Raw genomic sequence first — 14447 nt, forward strand, 5'->3', positions numbered from 1 at the left:
GTCCGATGTGGACGTGTGAGTCTGGTGGTCTGGTGTGTTGGGACTCCAGCCCATTCTGAAGTCCTGCTCACCCTTTACCTTTCTGAGCTTACCAATGAGTCAAAGTGGAGAGATGCGAGGTCATGTTGGCCATGAGCGTGTAGAAAATAAGGTAAACACTTCATGTAAAGAGTCTGTGAAGTCTGGAAGTCTGTGAAGTGGTTTAATCAGATTAAAGTCCAATTAGCTGCGCTTGTCAGCTGTAAAAGATGCTTGGCTATGTTTTATACAATGCCATGAGAAAGAAACAAAATCCAAATTGGTCAGATCATCTGAACCCAGGTTCATGAAGGTATGAACAGAACCATCATTATCATTATCAATTAATCTGCCAATTATTTCTTTGATTAACTGAATAACCGCACAGTGAAGAAGGTGCCAATCACAATTTCACACCTTCAAACGTCTTATTTTGTCTAACGGCTCAAAACCCAAAGATGCACTGTCCAATTTACTGTCGGAACAGGAAATTCACATTTCAGAAGCATCAAAAATTTGCCATTTTTGCTAGAAAAATGACCGAAACAATTAATCAACTATCAAAATAGTTGCAGATTAATTTTCTGTCAATTAACTAAACAATTAATCAGCCAGTCTTTGCATCTCAAGTTGCATCAATTAAAAAACAATGCAAAGTTATTTAGTTTGTAAACTGGAACTTTCACTAAAAATGAACATATCCACACATAGAATACAAGGAATAGTGAAAACCTGCATCTTGCACACTGTTTATGATGCATATATATATATAGACATATATAGTATATGTGGGGGCTGAGAATACTGTGTGATGATTTCCAGTTACATTCGAGAACATTAGCATTTACTATGAGCTAACAAAACCCTCCAGCGCTGGTGTGCTAACAGGACATCATGCTGCAGTGAAAATCTGACCTTTGACCCTATGATCCCTCCCTCCCCCCTCAGAGAAAGGCGAACCATCCTGTTCTAGTTCCTAAGTCCTCGGTGTGACCGCTGGTGTTGTTGCTGCCCCTTCCTTAGTGTGATCAGTTTTCTAATATCCAGATGCACTGTAGATGTGTTGGCTATAGAGGTGGTGGCATTCAGTGGAAAGGTACAATGGAAACAATGTGCTGTAAGATATAAAGGAAATAAAAGAGGTAGAACACAACAAGACTAGATCCCAAAATGAGCGGTGACCTGGTTTCTCTCACGCTGCAAAGACGAGCTTACATAATGTGACAAGCGACTGCCCCAAACACATTATTGTTTATTTTCTTTTATTAACTCCAGCCTACAGTGCTGGCTCAGCGGTGTGACGGGAAAAAAAGATTCATACGCCCCTTTCACACTGGACAAAAACCCCGCTAACATCTGGCTTTTGTCTTCAACGGGAAAGGGTTACAATCGGCATCAATCCCAGGTCAAATGACTGTGCAGCAGTCACGGGAATTTATCAACCATGACACCCAGGTGGACACGCTAATTTTCGCCCTTTTTCTGACGCAATGCTTTGACGCATATTCATGTTCCAGACGTTGCCGCGTAAATAGCCAGGGACATTATTCATCATTCTTTACAGCCTATGGATAATGTGCTACAGCGATTTTGTTCCGAATACTTTGCAAAATGCAACACTGGCAAGACGGCGAGGTTAGAAAGCCTCTCCTGATTTGAGTGGAAACGTTCAGTCGGCATTGAGTTTGAAAGAGAGACTGAAGCGCAAGATGTAAGACGTAACCAAGGTAGCATTGTCACCGGCCTCCAAGCTGCTTTCTACTGTTTTCCGCTAATAGAGTCATCTAGCAAAACAATAGACCGTCAGTCTGAGAGTGAAAGGAAGGACTAATCAGATTATAGGAGGTGCAAAATCCATTTGAGATGAGACAACTGATGGTCTTACTGTCATCTTAGCTTCACCTAAAAGAAGCTCAATGTATCTGTTAGGATAATCTGACACTCAGTCAGTAGATGGTACAAACAGCTTTCTCCTGATGACGCAGCCTCCATGGCCGCTCCACTGTCTTTCAGCAGTGAATCAGCTATAAGTTTACCTGACTGCGGTTAATGTAACACTGCACCGCCTCCCAGAGACGGGGTTAGAGGTGTCACGGTTACCAAAACAGGAAGTGGTGTGATTGTTGTCTCAGCAAAATCTGAGAGGAAGAGTGGGATTTCTGTACAGAACACAAACCAGCTGGCAGGAAACCACACTTTTATCATTCTTTTAACTTTGATTTCCTTTCAGGGGAAGTGCCCTCACTCCCCTTTCGCTGTCTCGCTGTCTCGCTGTCTCTCGGCTCTTGCGGCCCTCTGAGGGTTTCGAACCCCTGCCTTCTCTGCGTCTGACACGGATGAACTCAGCAGCGCCCTTTGCAATGACGGCGACAAAGTGCCTGCCTGTCCGCCACGGCGAATAACTGCAGCCGTGTCAGAACTGGCCCCGGCGTACAGGGATCATGGGGGTAAAATGTGAAGCATTCTCTCATGACAAATGTTGAAGTGTGACTGCGGTGTTGAAAGACTGTTTATCGACAGGGTTAACAAACTGCGGGATGCGTAAAGAGAGAGAGGGAGCGAAGCAAAGACGACAGAAAACAGCTGGTGGAGGCAGAGGAAAATGTAAATACAAGATTTCCCTACAGATATCTTTCAGTGTAGGCAAGAGGTTGGTTCAATGGAGATTAGAAAAGCTGAAGGACACATGTAGGATCTATGTTCTTTCTCCTCCCGGGAACATTAGTCTCCAGGGGACAGCTAACATCTCCAGCTACATTAAGCCCACATAATCTGCTGAACTGTTGAATAATCAGCAGTGGACTATCAAAGAAGACTACCAAGCTGTTTTAGACAGTTTGACAGCACTTTTCCAACACAAGAGTCGACAAATGCTTTGCCAGAGGCTGAGTACGGGACAGAAGCTGCACACAGGAATATTAAGCTGGACTTCAGATGCAGGAATGTTTTTGTCGAATGGAAAATGTGGATTTTACAGGAAGCTACAGACTAGGTTATGAACCGAAGTGTTGCTTTAAAATGACCTGGGTGAAGTGAATATGACAGCTTTTTCCTCAGTCACCCACACTCAAGGCACTTTAACTGTTTCTGATTAACTGTTACAACTGAAGCAGTATGGCACCAAGGGAACGCTCTACCATCCAGATGTGAATGTGGTAGCCTGTGGTAAGCTCCTTTAGCAAATATTCACCTGGGACTTTTATAGGAAATTAAAAAAAATAAATAATGGTGCTGCCGGTACCCTTCAAGCATTTTCTTTTTAATAAATTTCAATTAGATGCATCATCAGTCAGTTTTAATTAAGTCTATTTGTGCCCTAAAGAAAAAGAAAATTGCTGTTTATTTTATTCAACTAGCCCTAAAATCTTCCTCGGAATGAATTTGATAGAGAAAAGTTAGAGAAAGTGTGTGCTGAAAAGGCGGAACTCGTCTACAGGCCAATTCAATTAAGAGTGTACACACAGCAGGAAACTGGGTGTGCCCACACAGGTCTAAAATACTTGTTTTCCAAGAGCAAAGCACACAGACAGTGCTCTGCAGAGATGTAACAACAGTAAATTATAAACTTGCGATGTCTATTTGACGCATTATCCCGCCATCGCCTGCAACGACAACAAAGTGAAACATTTAAACAAAGTGGTTGCACAATTATCCCAGCACGACATCCAGCCTCTTCGGAAAAGGATCACTGCTCTGTCAGCGCTGGAAGATTTATAACCAAATACGTTTTGTCAAAACAACAACCACCGGTGTCTGTTGTGGTAGACAAAGTGGGCTGCAGTAATGACAAGTCATTAAGTTTATCACCACGGCCAAAGGAAAAGCACACATTTTGGCAAGTCACACATTACTCAGAGTGTGATTTGCCTCTGGTGTGAAGAGGCCCTTACTTCACAGCTCGCCGCAGGTCTCTGTGTTGACACTGTTATGGGAGATTACGGTGACCATTTGTCACAAAGGACAGACTGCAGCTGAAATTACCATCGCGTGAGGTGTGAGGTCCATCGCAGTAATTGACATATGGTCACAGATGCAGATCAGATGAGATACAGGCAGTAGTGAAACAAGTATTCACATCCTGTATTTAAATAAAAGTACTAACCTAAATACTCCACTTTAAGAAAAAAGTCCTGCATTCTGAACCTTACCAAAGCAAAAGTATGTAAGTATTATCACTGAAATGTACTGAAAATAACAAAATAAAAGTACTCATTCTGCAGTAAATTGGTCCCTTGAATTTTACTGCTGTAGACGTTTACAGGTTGAGCCAATTTTAACTACTTTATATATTGTTGGCAAGTTTAATCTACAGCCATGCATCAAATTCTATAAAATCATCATATGCTTGTGGCGTCGCTGTACTGTGAGAACCATGTGTCTCCAAACAGTCCACTTTTCACGAGCTCAGAAAGACAGCCCTGTTTTCAGCTTCGTGGCGATGCATTTCCCAGCGAATCCGAGAGGGCTTTTAAATAGTTTATTTAGCTTAAGAAGCAGGAGAATTTTCTCTGCCCAGAAAGGAGCACTTAATCCCTCAGTTCATCAGAAACACTCAAATTGGGAGATACGTGGTTTGCACTGGACGGGAAGGGTATGAAAACTTGTAATCCGAAAAGTAGCTAGTAACTGAAGCTCTCCATGTAGTGGAGTAAAAGGCAATATTTACCTCTGGGATGTAGTGGAGTAGAAGTATAAAGTTGCACAATGGAAATACTCGAGTAAAGTACCTCAAATTTGTACTTAAGTAAATCTCAGGCTTGACTGACTGACAGCGACTGGGATGAGAGGAAACATCAGCAATTGTACTCCTTTTGAAGTTCATCCTTATTCACTCAGCAGAGCACGGTAACTTATCAGCATATGCCTCACATGGGACACATTTCCTCTGCGTCAACTCACATGCACCAGTGTAATACACACATTGAACAGACACCATAACTATCTGAACAGAAGACATGTTGTCCTGGTGCAATAAAGAACACTTTGTATGTGGATCAATGAGCTCCATGTGTTTCTGATCAACACAATACGTGTGATGCTTCTCTTCTATCTGCCGAGCTCTTTATTTACAGATGGATACATCCAGAACATTCCAGTGCAGTCACTGGCTTAATGTATAATACATTTCATTTGTGTCACAGCTGGCCAAAGAATACAAATCTGTGCTCCATCGCCGGCTTTTTCAGCTGTATTTATGCAGTGCACGCAATGAAAATATGACATAAGGCATAAAAAGTTTTTCCATTGCTAGAGTGTGAAAAGCAAAAGTTCAACATTTTGGGAAGCGTGCTTAGTCGCTTTCCTCCCGAGAGTTAGGCACGAAGTTTGATGCCACTCTCGTGTCTGTGGTAAATATGCGGCAACAGGCAGCAGATGGTTAGCTTAGCTTAGCATAAGACTGGAAACAAGGGGAAACAGCTAGCCTGGCTCTTTCTTCACCAATCAAAATGTTATAACTCACTGGTTTGATCTGTAAAAATTAATTAATAAGCAATTAAATCTTCTCATACAGCTCATGGCAAGAAATGACACAAGGAAAGTATATTTCCAAAACTGACAGACCGTTGCTTAAAAGGCTCTGAGAACTTATTTTCTCCATCAGCTGCATAAAATGAACAACAAGTTTCACATTTTGAACAAGTTTGAACACCTTTGGTTATTTTCATGAGAGATTTCTGCAGTTTTTTGTTTTGTCTGCATTTTTCTCACTGATGCAAAGTGGGCGGGACTCACTCAGAAAAAGGTGATGTCACGCATCTCTTTCCTCCAATCTGGATTTAGCAACATTTGAATGGCAGTTGTCGTTGTTGTTGGGGTTGTCCGGATGAGCCAGATTAGCTGAGTATGACTTAAACTTTGATTGTTGCACTGCAACAGAAATAGGCAAAGGGTGAAAGCAGAAGTAGTGTCAAGTTATTTTTGGCTTTAAGGATCCTATTAAAAAAAAGAAAGTGTTCTACCAGTTTCAAAATATCAGAAATTTCTGAGAAGAATACAAAACAACATGGCCAGGAAACTATAACTCTGGAGGACTGAAACGGGGAAATACAACTAGGAATGGGTCACAGTAACTCAGGAGTGCACTGTAGCTCAGAAACACACGTAAAGCACACACACCAGCACACACACAACAGCAGCCACCCCCACATACCCACAAACCTGCATTCCAGCAAAGACATTTTCCATGAGTTCATTTTTCTACAGGGAGACAGAGCAAGAAGATGTCACTGAATGCATTATTATGATCACTCAAATCAAAGGACGGGGGCCAACTGTCGAGAGGATTAGTCTGGCGAACAGAACCAAATCATGAGTGCAAGTGGAAGACATCTTGGAGGGGGGCCAAAGCGTGGCAGCGAGGGGCATTCTGCTCATAACTGGGGGAGCGACCTCATTTTCCGAATAAAAGCCAGTTTACATAACACCTCTGTCCCCATGACAGGGAGCACTGGGCAGCTGCTGCCAGGCCTGTGGCTTTCACTCAACTACCAAGAGTTCCCTGAAAAATTATTCTCTCAGCACAGCCACAAGTCTGCTCTGAGCGTTTCCAATATTAACATGTTATAACAAAAAAAGTCTTAAATTTCAAGTATTGCATAAACACTTCTGTAACCTCAACTATTTAATGGCCGAACTCTTCTTCTCTCAGGACCAAGCAAAGGAGAGGCAAACCATTACTTACTGTCTAAGTCCTTGACCTCCTTCACCTGTGGATAGGTCAAGTTCAGTGACTTTAAAGCATATGATAGAATCTTTTGATGCATTATGTATCACATATCCAATGTATGCTGTAAAAAGAAACACGATTAAGTCAGCAGTAATCATAAAATTAGCACATTTGAGCCTCGTTAAATACCTAATTCTAAGAATGACAGTTATTTTCAAGCCTCAAATGACAACAGCCTAGTGCACAGAACTGTTGCATGATGGATAGAGGCTGAAAAAGAATAGCAAAAAGTAAAAGCAGCTGTTAAGTAGTTGCAGGACGATTTAAAGACTTAGGCTGGTTCTTTTCGTCAACAAATTAAACACATTAGTCCGCCTCTCAGTATTTTCTGACTTGCCTACCATGTCTGTGGCACTCTGCCCCAAGCCCATTGGTTACTATTGGAGTAAATCTCAAGGTCACAGCGTTGGAGTGATTTCCAGAAAAAAACTAGGCACAAACGTTACTCACACAGGTATAAATAATGCATTTGCTGGGGACTATTTGCAGTGGTGGATTAGCACAGATGTGGTGCTATAATGAGTATTTACAGCAACAAGACTGTTTGTGATTGACTCTCATACATGCCAGAAAGGCCCACAGTGCCCACATTGATCAAAATGAAGGAACATGTCATACAGTGCAACAATGGGGCTCATTAATGTGTTTTTTGTATGACAATGGAGAATAAGCTATATAAAGCTTTAGCTAACACTTGTTAATATCAGTCCATTTACTATTTTTTGGTTTTTGCATGAGCATTAAATACAAAGTATCACGGTCTTATCAATTAAAATAAACACAAATGTGAATAAATGCACCATGACTGAAACTCAGTGATAAAATAACAACGCAATAAAACAAGCTGAGGTGAAGTGAAAGAGGAAGACTGTACATGAAATGTTCAGAATGTGATTCTCCAAGCTGGACCACGATGACATACTTATCGGCGCTCTGTGAAGCAAGAGCCTCTGTTTTCATTGGCAAAGCATCTCTGGACAGGACAAAGTATTTGCAGGGACACATTCATCTTCAAATGCACTGCAGTGCAAGCGGATCCCAGAAACTCTGCGGGCATGCAATTAATCACTACACCTTGTGAAACAGAGTAATGGAGGACAAGAAAATATTGTTTGGAAAAATGACACAAGTCTTGGCTAATAGGTGGGTTGAACACTCGTGCCATTAAAAACTCATGTTTCTATTGCAAGATGTGTGTCACATCTGTTATTTGGGTCTTCAGTAAGGGTTCAGTAAGGCTGAGCAATCCTTGGCCAGGCATGCAATGACAGGTGACCGGGCGATAGTGTAAGTGATGTAGCACAAATGGAAGGTAAATTTATGGGGGGGGAAAGCCCAGAGGAGAGCTAAATAACTGAGATGGTGTTGAACTGTGTAGGTGCAGAGGCTGTTTGGAGACTTCGCTGCTTTTTGACTTACTGTTGGCAGTTTAACGAACAGCTGAAATATAAACCAGAAGACGGCTGAGTGTGATCTTGAGGTCCACGCCTGAATGCTTACATCTATAGCACGAGGGATTTCACAGCTTCTTCTGCCAAAGGGGTTTGTTCAATAGAGCAACATTTCAACCTTTTTCATTTCAAAATGGCGCAGTCAAGGTGGCCAGTTAAAATGTACACAGCATGTGGTTTTAGAAAAACACACTAGATGACGTATTAGATTACGTATTACTTAATATACACCTGAACCAGTGTTCAGTATCCGTATCATTTGATTAGTGCTCACATCGTCACCTACAGCATTACTTCAAGGAAAAAGGAAGGCAAAAGTTACATGTTGCATGATATAGTACGACCCAAAATTCCCATTGGAGTTGTCAATAGATGATCTAATTCCCACACACTGCAGTTTGGTGCTGTCCAGGAGATATTTCATCAGTACACAGGTCTTTTACAGACCTCTCGAGACCAGTCATCATATGTCATAAAGCGAGTCAAAGCATTTTAATCTCACATCTGCTCCTCGTTACCATTCCATGCAACAGAAACTCAGGGCTGGAGTCAGGCTATTGCACCTCACCCATGGAAAAGGGAGAGGAGAAAGAAGGGCGAGGCAAGAGAGTGACAGACAGAGAGAAGGGAGATTATTAGGCACCGTGAGTCCAACAAAAAAAAATAAAAAAATGGGTCTGTGTAAAAATTCCTCAATTCCGAGGGAAAGTGGCATTGTGTCTCCATTGAAATCAGATCACTTCCAGGCCGCAGTCTCAGCCACGGAGTTTACAAGCCTCTATATCACACCACAATGACAGATCTGCCACAGCAATTTCATAGTCCATTCCTTCCTCAACAACTCCTGCAAACTCAACAACACATCACTTCACTTATACTATAGTTAGAACTAGTTTTTCTCTCAGTTACATGTAGATATTGAGTGTTTGCACGCATGCATCAACCTGCAGTATCGAATCAGGCGACCAACCAGGGCCTGATCCTTAAAAAAAGACATTTCTGCCCAGACCTCATTTAAAGTGATTTGTCAGGGATCGTTTAAAACCCCTGGTGCTTACCGAGATGAGTTTAGATTTCGGGAGATGACAGCAGCTGACACCCAATTAGTCACAAATTAGTGTGTGGTGCTCAAAACCTCCATGCTACAGGCAAGGTGGATTTACCATGGTGCCTTGGAAAGCAGTAGGAAACATGAAGGCAGAGGACTGCAAGTGTGACTTTGTGGGTTAAAGTAATATCTTCAGCTGTATTTTCTTCAAGTTTCTCCCTGATCCTTGAAAACATGCTAACATGCTAACACAGCTAACATGATGATCCAACTCAGATGCAGACAGTTTAACCTTTGACTCTTGAACCGGCCCAACAAGTTTAGTTATCGTGGTTGGAACGGATGGTTTCTTGCAGTGCAATGCTGCAGCAGTTAAGATGCACACAGGCACACACACACACGCACACACACATGACTACAGAAGACAGAGGCCAGCCTGTTTAACAAGTAGGTCAGACCAGAGCCAAAGAGCGAGCGAGAGGGAGAGAAAGACAGATAGACGGGAATTGGCTGGAGCGAGCACAGCTTTTAGTGCCATCACTGGCTTGTATGAACCAAATGAAAAGACACAGAGGAAGAATAAAGTCACACAGTTACTGCGATGCAAAACATGAGATTAAGTAATCGAACAGCTGAAAGGTATCAACACCCACCAATATAAGATATTTGTGTCATCTGAGGACTATGTTATGTAATATACGTATGTCATGAGTCTCACCTGAGGGCAGTCTTTGATGTAGTGGCCCTTGTTGAAGCACAGGTGGCACAGGTAGTTGGGTGGGGGTCTTTTGTTGGGTTTTCTTGGCTCTGAAGACAGGGAAAGGTCTGAGAAATGGTCCGTCAGGGAGTTGAGTCCATCCACGATGTTGTTCAGGGAGCCGTAGGGTGACACATTCTTATACACGTTGTTGTTTAAGGCCTACGAAACGACACACAAGGTTAAAGGCTGTTCCTCAGATTATCTGTGTGAAATGTGTCAAGTGTCACATACTGTGCATAAGATAAACAACAATCTCGGGGCGCCTTCACACTCAATTCACATACAATTTAACTCTCAACCCTCAGAGGTCCATAAAGTGTCACTTGTTGACATAAAGTATGCTGGACAACATAACCACATACAAGATAATCGCATGAAATATTGCATTTCTGGTTTGGAGTGTTAAAAATGTTGAGATTAATCACCAATTTCCTTTGAGAGCTCTCTGTCCTATTTTCTGTTGCGCAAAAAAAAAGTGAAGAAAAAAAAATCCCTCCAAGATCATTTCTCTCATTAAATTCAGAACATCTGGCGAGAGGCCCAGCTGTGCTCATGAGCTGGAAAAGTACTGAGCATGTCCACAGAGAAAGACAGGACTTCACAGAGGATGACTCATTGTAAACAAGATGGGAGGCATGTTCCCTCGCCAGCCTGCGGAACATCAGCAATGTCACCACGCACTGTTGGCGGTAAACTAGCCATGGTCAGTGTTTGTAGTCTGCTCGGAGCCACAGAACGCAGCGTTGCATGCCACAAGGCCCAGTGAATTCATGGAAGATGCCGTCTGAATATTAATATCGGGGAAAGCATTGCCTGCAGTGCCTTATTTCCCTTCTCATTCATGCCTTCCTCTGTTCAAATCCACAAAAATCCAGAAACAGACAGGAATTGACCTCTGGGTGAAATTATGCTGATTTTAGCGCAGACGTTTTTATCCTCAGACGGTCAGGTAATTAACCCCTGTGGACAAGGAGCTAAACAAACATCTGGTTTGATATTTAATAGTTTAACTGCACTCATAACAAATGTTTGAGACACCACTCTCATGTAAAAACATCAGTGGCATGATGAAATCTGCAGATAAGCTCCTTCTCATCACTGACAGTCATGTCTCTTTTGGGGGCACAGGTTTGCGTCTGGGAAATGATGCAACTGTCGATGTTTAATGTTGCACAGTGCCGAAACCTTAGACTTGGCAACCTGACCGGGGCCGAAAGCCAAATCTTTATCTGCAGGCTGTGAGATTGTCTTGGTAACCAGCTCCAGCTTCAAGACTCGTGTTCATTTATTACATGTAGCTGTCGTAAATCAGGCATTACGGCTCTGTAGTTTCTCAAGTTTTCCGTCCGCCATGTGTTTTAGCTCTGTGTATTACTGTGTATCGCATTACTGCTCCTTGTGGAAATGTACATGTTTGTGTATTCGCTAAACTTAAGTCTTAGTGCAGATTGCTCAATTATTTTAACAAATATAAAACAGGAAACCTTGCTCAGCTGATACGCCTCACATTTCTCCAGTTTGGCCTCAAACCTCCTACTGTCAGCCCAGAGGAAGCCGATTTCACACACATCTGCTAATGGAGAGGTGAGACTGTTTGTTTATTTTGTGTGTCTGTCAGTGAGTGAATGAGTGAGCAAGCAGGAGACTGTGCGTTTACATGTGTGGCCATGGATGTGTATGCGTTGGCCAGCACAATGAGGACTAAACTGGTGTCACTACCAGCCCCTGTGTGTCCAATGGAGGTGAGGAGAACTGCAGCCGATCTGAGACTGCTGCAGGGTCCGATCACACACCGATATGTTTAAACCAGGGCTGCGAGTCTGGTGGAAACTTTAGAGGTGACTGATTTGAGGTAGAATAAATTCCATTACAATAGAGTAAGTTAATCCAGAGTGGTTATACTTGTTCAAAAACTCAAATTATTTGTCTTCTTCGCCTACAAATAGATAATTAGGGAGAAGGAGGAACAAACATTTGCACAACGCTGTCAGCAGATGATATTGAGGCGAGCAATACTCGACTCGTGCCACAATATGAGTTTCTAATCAACAACAAATTCATGAATTCACCACTATTTCTCTTTAATTAGACGGTTGTGTGATCCCCAGTGCCAAAACAACCACATTTTGCATTACTCATCTAATCATCAATTCTCTGCAGTGGTTTATTTTATTTGGCTTAGCTAGAGTAGTGAGTTGCAAAATGCCTCCCCTCGCCCCTCACCCCCCCCAACCCCTCATCCCTTCAACTGTTTCCAAGCTGTATGTGCTCAGTTTCAAACACTTTATACTCATGCTGATTGAATGGCATGACACAATTGCGTGTAACGTATAATACGCACACCCAATTTTTCAGAGGACTGTTTCATGTTAAACGACTTCAAAAGGCCTCTATGGTTACCACCATAATAATGGACACTGGCTTTAGCCGGTGAATACACCATCCCTCCACTATTAGTGTTTCCTCGAGTCTCCAACACATTGTGTCATAGTGACATCGATCTAAGAAACTTAACTGCAGTGTAATCAACACACTGGAAAGCTTGCTGTATGTTCTTTAAACCTTTTTCAGCCACTCCATGTGATTATTTTTCTCTGTGTGTGCTGAATGTATGTATGTATGTGTGTGGTTGAGGGGTGTGGTGACGGGCTCCTTTTTGCACTGTATGGTCTGCAGTATCAGGTTTGCACCCCGCACACATTATCAGCATGTTTGTCCCTAAAATTACACGGAGCTACAAAAATAGACAATATGTAAACAAGGACTGATTTTGTTTGCACAACCGGGTCTATTTGAAGAAGTCGGAGACAGCGGACCTTAGCAGGAGGCTGCACTGGCCCGCTCTCTCCAGGCAGAGGCGTGCAGGGGAAATCTATTTCCATCTGTCCCTCTTTATTTCTCTGATCTGACACATGCCTGATTAAAGCATATTTTCACCTTTAATTCGAACCATAACTCTTCAGTGCGCTGAAAACACTCGTTCATCACAGATTATTAACTGACATGGCAGTGAAAAGGAATGTAATTGTATACACATATAAACTCTGTTGTGATGTTCAGCCATTTAACTGTAATTAAGCTTAAATAAGCTTACCCAACTTTCCCCCAAACAATCCATCCTGATTATAACTGAAGTAGAATCATGAGTGAGTTTATAGTGTTGGTGTACTGACTATTTCCTGTATAATCATGATATTTCTGCAGTATTTCTTTAGGCTTACAGTTTTGAAGCAGCATTTACAGGAACCTATATATTTCTTGTGTTATAAAAAGTATAAGACTTGGATAATACTTGATAACACCAGTGTTTCCACAATATCCAAAAGGCTAATAACCCAAATGTTGATTTCATGAGGGTATTTGAAGTTATTGTCCATTTTAGAAATATCATGGCGGTTATGTCTATCAGACCAGAATAGCCCATGCTGTTCATGCTGAAACATTTGCTGCACAGATGTGCAACAGCCAACAGATCATCAACCAACTCTGCTCCTAACTGTCGCAAATTCAACCACAATCTGAAATACCCCAAGGATGTGTGCGGCATGCCATCTTTCACCTCATTCCGCTGCAGCTGAAAGAAGTTGTTCAGATAGTTGGAGTTCAGGGAAGAGCTCAAGTCCGCCGCTGCGGGAGTCTTGCTGAAACTGAGATCCGGGTGGGAAGAGTTGGGTTCGGGTCTGAACGCGTCAAAAGCGCTGGTCTGGTGGGGGTCTTGTAACGAGAGATAGACCCAGTTGAGGAGTTGCGCAGGCTGGTACACGGAGGCACTCGTGTCTATGGCAGACAACAAGCTCATCTTTCAATTCAAATGGCTAAACTGGATTTTCCGCCGCTGATTCTTGGACTGGTCTCAACTCTTGTGCCGTCTCGCTTTTCGTTCCCGCACCCCGGCAGATGGCAAAGTGCTCCGTTAGTTCTTCCCGTTAAGGGCCCTGTCCTCCTCACGCCGGGAGCCTCGTCCCTGTTAGATGTTACTCAAAAGTCATTGCGCTAACATGTCAGTATATAAAGTTTTACCCTGCTCCCCATGGTCCGCTATCTGCCTTTATTGCAGCGGGGCAGAGAGGGGCTCTTTGAATATGTAATGAGGACGGCCCTGCGTCACCGAGGACGCTGGCCAATCAGCGTCTGCTCTGGTATGAATATTCATTGATGTTTTACTGGCTGAAACAAATGGTTGATCTGCTTATTCTAACACTTCAATCTCAGCAGCTCCGCTTTACCACCAGATAAATAAAGATTCTGTCACAACAGCTACGGAATTAAACCAACTTATCAGACACATCTGAGCCACATGATAATATTCATTACTTACTTACTAGTAACATTTATGACCAGCAGTAGCATTTGTTTGGCCTATAAGTGTTGAAAATGTTGTGTGTGTCTGTGTGTCTCTGTGTGTGTTTTCTTTATTCAGAGGTCTAGCAGTTGCACCAAACT

General features: G+C 42.6%; 1 protein-coding gene across 2 annotated transcripts in view; it reads right to left on the reverse strand.

The window, feature by feature from the left end:
• The window catches only part of zcchc24 (zinc finger, CCHC domain containing 24), a 34461-nt gene extending 20450 nt beyond the window's left edge, over nt 1-14011 (reverse strand). For both annotated transcript variants that reach the window (XM_041948213.1, XM_041948214.1), the window contains exons 1-2: nt 13564-14011; nt 9963-10163 (exon numbers count right to left, since the gene is read on the reverse strand). In XM_041948213.1, coding sequence (XP_041804147.1) covers nt 9963-10163; nt 13564-13803 — 441 coding nt within the window. In that variant the 5' untranslated portion in view covers nt 13804-14011. The remainder of the gene's footprint in view (nt 1-9962; nt 10164-13563) is intronic.
• Between the last annotated feature and the right edge of the window lie 436 nt (nt 14012-14447).

Source organism: Chelmon rostratus, chromosome 11, assembly GCF_017976325.1.
Source record: "Chelmon rostratus isolate fCheRos1 chromosome 11, fCheRos1.pri, whole genome shotgun sequence".
Classification (NCBI taxonomy): Eukaryota; Metazoa; Chordata; class Actinopteri; order Chaetodontiformes; family Chaetodontidae; genus Chelmon; species Chelmon rostratus.